Source organism: Euwallacea fornicatus, chromosome 30, assembly GCF_040115645.1.
Source record: "Euwallacea fornicatus isolate EFF26 chromosome 30, ASM4011564v1, whole genome shotgun sequence".
In the NCBI taxonomy this organism is placed as follows: domain Eukaryota; kingdom Metazoa; phylum Arthropoda; class Insecta; order Coleoptera; family Curculionidae; genus Euwallacea; species Euwallacea fornicatus.
In genome coordinates this window covers 593,075-599,074 of record NC_089570.1, presented here as the reverse complement: position 1 = coordinate 599,074, position 6,000 = coordinate 593,075, and the positions used below count along the sequence as shown (strand labels likewise).

At 39.5% G+C, this 6,000-nt stretch overlaps 1 protein-coding gene across 2 annotated transcripts in view; it reads right to left on the bottom strand.

The window, feature by feature from the left end:
- Window positions 1-2,999: 2,999 nt before the first annotated feature.
- Window positions 3,000-6,000, bottom strand: part of dac (dachshund) — a 95,307-nt gene continuing 92,306 nt past the window's right edge. For both annotated transcript variants that reach the window (XM_066298038.1, XM_066298039.1), the window contains exon 11: window positions 3,000-3,967. In XM_066298038.1, coding sequence (XP_066154135.1) covers window positions 3,834-3,967 — 134 coding nt within the window. In that variant the 3' untranslated portion in view covers window positions 3,000-3,833. The remainder of the gene's footprint in view (window positions 3,968-6,000) is intronic.

The window sequence follows — 6,000 nt, the reverse complement described above, 5'->3', positions numbered from 1 at the left end:
TCTTCATAACGTTCATATGAATCGCTTTGTTTCCCCAACATTTCTTTTGAAGTATGTATTTCCTGTTTGCTTTTTGCGGTAGCCGCCTTTTATTGGACTGAAGTGCCGTAACGCAAAAATTACGATGCATACGGAAAAACGTTTTTGATTGAGCATTGTAACGGGTGTAACAAAAATTTTTTGTTGAGTGTGCTTTAAAACAAGTTTTGTTCGTTTACTACTCGCAAGTCATAGCTAAATATAACTTATTTCACCGGTAAATAATTAGGTACGTTACGACATCTTGAGCGCGAATTTTTTTGATACACCCTTCATCTTCGGTGCGGTAATGAGGAAGGCTATCATAAGACATGGAGAGTATTTATCCGAAAATGCTGATCTAAATTCGACGAAGATTAATCAAAGTCCCATCGTGAATTGTATCAAAACATACGGAAGAATAAATCACCAGAGGAATCCATTATGGGCTGAATTAACGTCATCTTGAAAAGAATTAAACGGAATGGAATTAATTATGAGATTGATGGAGCAGGCAGCCGCGCTAGTTTTAAGATTTTTCCTTCCTTTTTATAACATTTCAGCGGAGAATTTCAGGCCATTATTGCAGGGACAATCTTTGCTTTTTCAGCGCCTATGCCGATACAACACTTCTTCTGGGAGTCAGGTATCCTTTAGAAAATAAAACCCTAACGACGTTAAAGACGCCGAGGGAAGTGGAATTCAAAGTATAACGCGGGGCTCCTTCATTAGATTAAGAGATAATATTTCCTTTTAAATAAACTTTGTGTAGAAATTAAGAAGGCGCTCGCCCTGGGAAAATAATAATTAAAACACCCCCTGAACCTTATTTATTCATTTTACAAAAGCACCTGCCAGGGGCGTGCGGCCGACGAATCGCTTTCAATAGGCCCCGGAACGGGGGCAAAGGATGCCACTGTCGGAACGGAACTTTTCAGAAAGAAAACGACCGCAATATCAAAATTTCGGTTGATTAAGGGGCTCCGCCAGTCCGCTGATAATGAATGCCAAAAGAAGTATCTATTAAAAGTTTATGTACAAAGGGACGGGAGGTATTGTTGCCGGCATCAATATGGCCCCGGTACACGTCGCTTCAATTAAAATGTAATAAGAATCCGCGGCCGCGTCTTCTCGACTCATTAAATTTCACGATGATTAAAATTTCCCGTGGAAGAGTTCTTTTTCTAACCCCTTTAGTGTGTGTGTATACGTTCCAAGAGACATTCATCACGCGGTGTGTTTTATAAACCGAAAACGACGACTAAATTGCAAATTACAAAGCTCGTAAATAATTTCGCCGGTGTTAATTGCAATCACAAGTAACCCGGGGGGTTGAACCGTTTATTACGAACGTAAATAACCCCCCGAGCAAGACGTGTCACTTTTCTTCCCCACTGGAACATATCCACTTAAATATCGAATAATATTGCTGCAGCAGAAAGGGGAATCAATGACGGAAATTTCTAGTAAATTTTGGAATATTTCCTATGAAACTCAATTTTTGAAAAATGGAACAACTAGGAAATCTCTCGTTTCTTTGAAAGACGAAGAAACTAATCGAATGTGACGTATGGCTCTGCCTAGCTCGAATGTTCATAGTAATTTTGTTTCAATATAATTTCATTTTAATAGGATATTTTGACTGAATGTTTTGCTTTTTTGCAAATACTGGCAACCTTGCGCGATTCATTTGTCACCCGCCATGTTAGTTTTCAGCACACTGCTGAACCACTGCGCGTCACAATATTGCTCAGCAGTGGCTCACGCATCAGTGTTACCAGACGTTCGAAACCATCTTTTCTTGGTAGCATTACAGTTTTATTTGTAAGATACAATTTTACATAACTCATTGGACATTTTCGAAAAAATTCGAGAGGTATTAACGTAATTACGGTTCCCTCCATTATCTCTGAAAAGTATCCGTACAACGGATATACGTATTGATTGAAGAGTGCTGAAAACGGACGCTTCAGAAGGGTTGAATTATTAACTCGAAGTGGAGATTCCATAACGGAGATAAGAACAGAAACAGTCAGCAAATTACGCACGGTCAAGTAACAAACCCTTTCGAATGGGTTTGGTATTTGCCCGCGTAATAAGGATTTTAGTGCGGGATCATTTACATAAAAAGAAAAGTTCTATGCTCGGATAAAAATATTTGTTCATTGAAAAAATTCGTAATATTCCGAAAGAATCCAATCGCATTGAGATTAAATAATGATGTTTTAACTTCGGTTTTCCCCTCACATAAATTGGATTTTTGGGGGGCCGAAGGACAGCAAAATTCCATCAGATTGAAATTGAGCGTACCGCGGACTCACAACTTTATTTCGTCATTTGACTCGGTTGGTTACGAGACGAGAAGAATTTAATTTTGGCAAGCCAAGAACAGGCACTTGTACTAACATGCCGAGGTCCGCCCATTACACTATCACACCCATCCGATCAAATTTCCTCTAATTGTGCCGTATTAATCTGGAAATGACTGCACAAAACGGGAATTCATCAGAATGTCACAACGTTTATGATTAATGGCGCAAGAGCTCCTGACGCTAAAGCAGGACGGACAATTATTATTCATATTCAAATGGGCATCTCAAGACGGTTTCGTTGGTTTTAATGCAATTATTTGCATGGCAATTAACGTTTTGCCCCATGTTTTATGGGCTTATTAGAGCCGCTTATTACCATTAAAAATTGCCCAGGAGTTGTATTCAAAATAGCTGATAAGTTTTCAATTATTTCTCCGATAATTAAGCGAAATTTCCGGCAAAGTTAATTCGGCACCGCGTACGTGTTTTCGTCCAAATTGGCTTATTACTCGTATGGGTTTTATGTCTTAATTGATTTTTCCATACTCTTTTCTTTGGCGCTAGTTCCCATCATCATAATTTTCAATTAAGGAACCCTCATTAATTGCACTAAACGCTCCATGGGTTGAATAATAAAAATCGGCAAATATATGTAATAAGTTTATTCTCTACAAGGCACACACACACACACATAAATATTTACAATAAATACTCGCACACCTGTCATTAATAACTCGTCAGAAAATGGCATTAATAAAAACGGTTTGAAGCCTACTTGCAACTTCCTATTTTAGTGATTAACTTGGAGATAACTGCTATAGATTGAAATACACATGTATGATGAATAGTAGTTATACTAGTTATTTACAGTTTTGTCAAACGTATGGATCTGCTATTTTTAATCGAAGTTAATGCGTCCGATTAAAGGGGGCTTATATGGATTCGTGGGGAATTTAACTAAACATGTCATTCCTTTCGAGGCAGGGGAAATTCCTCTTTAGGGTGCTTAGGGAAGAACGGAAGTATAATTCAGAGGTGACTCAAAATAGGTCAATTAACTAAGATTTTTGGCACTATTTTGAAAATTTTACATACTTTATAAACATGGGTGTCTATGGTTTCCTACATCTGACATGCGCCTACATTCTATAGCTCCTAGATTCTAATGTTCCATTCGCAGGTAAACTCCCACTTTCCACAAAAAATCTTTCCTTTCAACTAATCTAATCGAAATCACAATATATTTACAAATATTTGCTACAGAACTCGGAACTGAACAGCAATGAGATAATTACACTGCATTGCCATTGTAAATATTTTCCCGGAATGTTTCCTGCAACTGTGAGCGAAACGCCCGTGGGAGCCTAGCGGAAAATACTTCAATTATATTTTACCTGGCCCTGCCAGTAGCTACTTAAGCATCGAACAGTATGTACAAATCTCATCAGTCACTTATTGTTAATCAGCCAAATTGGCGTAAGTCAAAGTAATCCTGAGTACAAATTACGTGGCACTGCTAGTAAACATAACAGGTTTCTGATAGTATCCCGCGCGGTCCTGCAAAGGCGATTTGACCTCTCTTTCCGACTGCTGCTGCCGGGATTTTCGCTCCATTTCCAGTTCTTGGGCAAACGATTCTAGAAAAGAAACTGCTGAGATTAAATTGTGCAGAGCACCGAATAGCTAAACACATCAAACATTGGCCCAGAGGGCCCACCATGAATGCTAAGCACTTTAATCCGGACATACAAAACCCCACAGGAAGCAGAATTGTCTCTGCAACAAACATTCCTGCGGGATATTCGCTTTTGCCCCGTAAACTTTAACTAGTCAGTGGCACCCCTGCAAATAATTTTTCATGGAGGGGGTACTATCGCCTTCCGAACTCTTCGCATTATCTTTTAATTTATTTACGTTTAACCTCCTCTGGTTTGGGCTTGCAAAATTCGGGATCCCGGTGTTAAGTGGTTTGCTTTGAACGCCACTGGTCAAAAAGGAGATTTGCCCGAATCAGAACTTACTATGCCGCAGCATAATTTCCTCCTTCCTTCGAGGAGTTTGCTCTTAGTTTACATAATGTGTTTATGGGCGGGGTCGGTCCTTGTTTGGCCGTGCAACTTTGCACCGAATGTTGCCGCTAAGCGAAATTCAATTTCGGTCTTATATTTGTTTGTAATATTGATTCGAGCCGCCCCCACCCTGCCGCCCCCTTCCCTCCCCCCCGATTCCCGCCATGTTTCGGCGGAATTGAATTAATTAATGCCGACTTGAGACCGCCCAGGGTGATTATGTAATTTTATAACTGGCAGATTTGCATTTATCGCGCATGAGTGAACGACGGTTTGCTGGTAATGTTTGAAGGAAAGGAAACGTTCCATAAGGTGATTTGTTTGCTAGAATAAATGGGATCGCAGAACTTCGTTCATATAAGAAAAATGGGAACTCAAAACGATGTTTTTGAGAGAGTTTGTTGAGATATTGAGGACATATCCATTCGTAAACAGAAAATTTTGGGCATCAGGGTGTGAAATAGGCTCCAGATATTTCATAAAATTTTTCCTTCAGCTCCAGTCACGAAAATAAAAGTTAAACTTAGGGGTAAGAAGTGGTACAAAGCGAACTTGTAGATGGCGGCAAACTCTCTAGCACCGGCCCTGTATAAAATTCATATCTACTTGTTGATAGTAGTTACGTCACTAAATCAGAGACATAATGGTAACCTGACAGGCAAGTAACATCAGCAACGTCCAGTGGCGTAGCAGGGGTAGGTTTAAAATAAAAACCTATTTAAAGAATTCAACGTTACGAAATTGATAAGTTTATGCGTTTCGAAACCATATACATACCACTGACTTTAGAAATTTAAGAAATCTTCGAAATTCTCCATCGTCGTTGAAGTTGAAAACGGATCGTGGCGGAAATCCAAAGCGTGTGAGGGTCAATTTTGGACTCGAGTTTGTGATTACTAGATGATGAGTCTAAGCACGCAAGAGAGCAAAATTTAGAACTGGATTATTGGTGTTCGAAAAGTATATAAACTTAACGTGTGGTGCCAAAAGAGGAAGAAATGATCCATTAAATTGAGAAATGAATGGAATTGAAGTTGAGAAAGCATGCACGTTGGTGTTTGACGCAGGTTACCGAGAAAAGACTAGTGAATGGGGCTTTTTTACTGCCTTAGTCGCTGCGCGATTCATAAAAAAATACCTCACAAGTAATTTAATCCCCTTCTCCGCTCAATAAACCAGAGGTAAACACGTAAATATTCACACCTCCGAAACATGGTCCCGGGCAAAATGTGTATCATCAGTTTGTTAGGGCAAAACGAGAATGCAGGGGTGGAAAAGCTACTCGAAACAAATTTTCCGTTTATTTGGTTTCACAAAGTGTCTATCTGCTTTGTAGAGGGAAAACGATGAATACTGATTTCGTTTTAGCACCGCGATGACAAAACTCGGTGTCACTCCGTCAAATCACTGTGGGGCACATGGATTTAAATAAGACCCGACTGAAAACTGTTTGGAAACAGTGTTGGATTGAATTAGATTCGGACGCCCGTGTTAGAAAAGTCCTTGAAGAATAAGAAAGTTAATCCGGTCCTGTTTCTTGAAGCATATTTAGGAATTCGAAATTGAATCCTTTCAAAAAGCAAAAGCGCTATTTCCCTCGA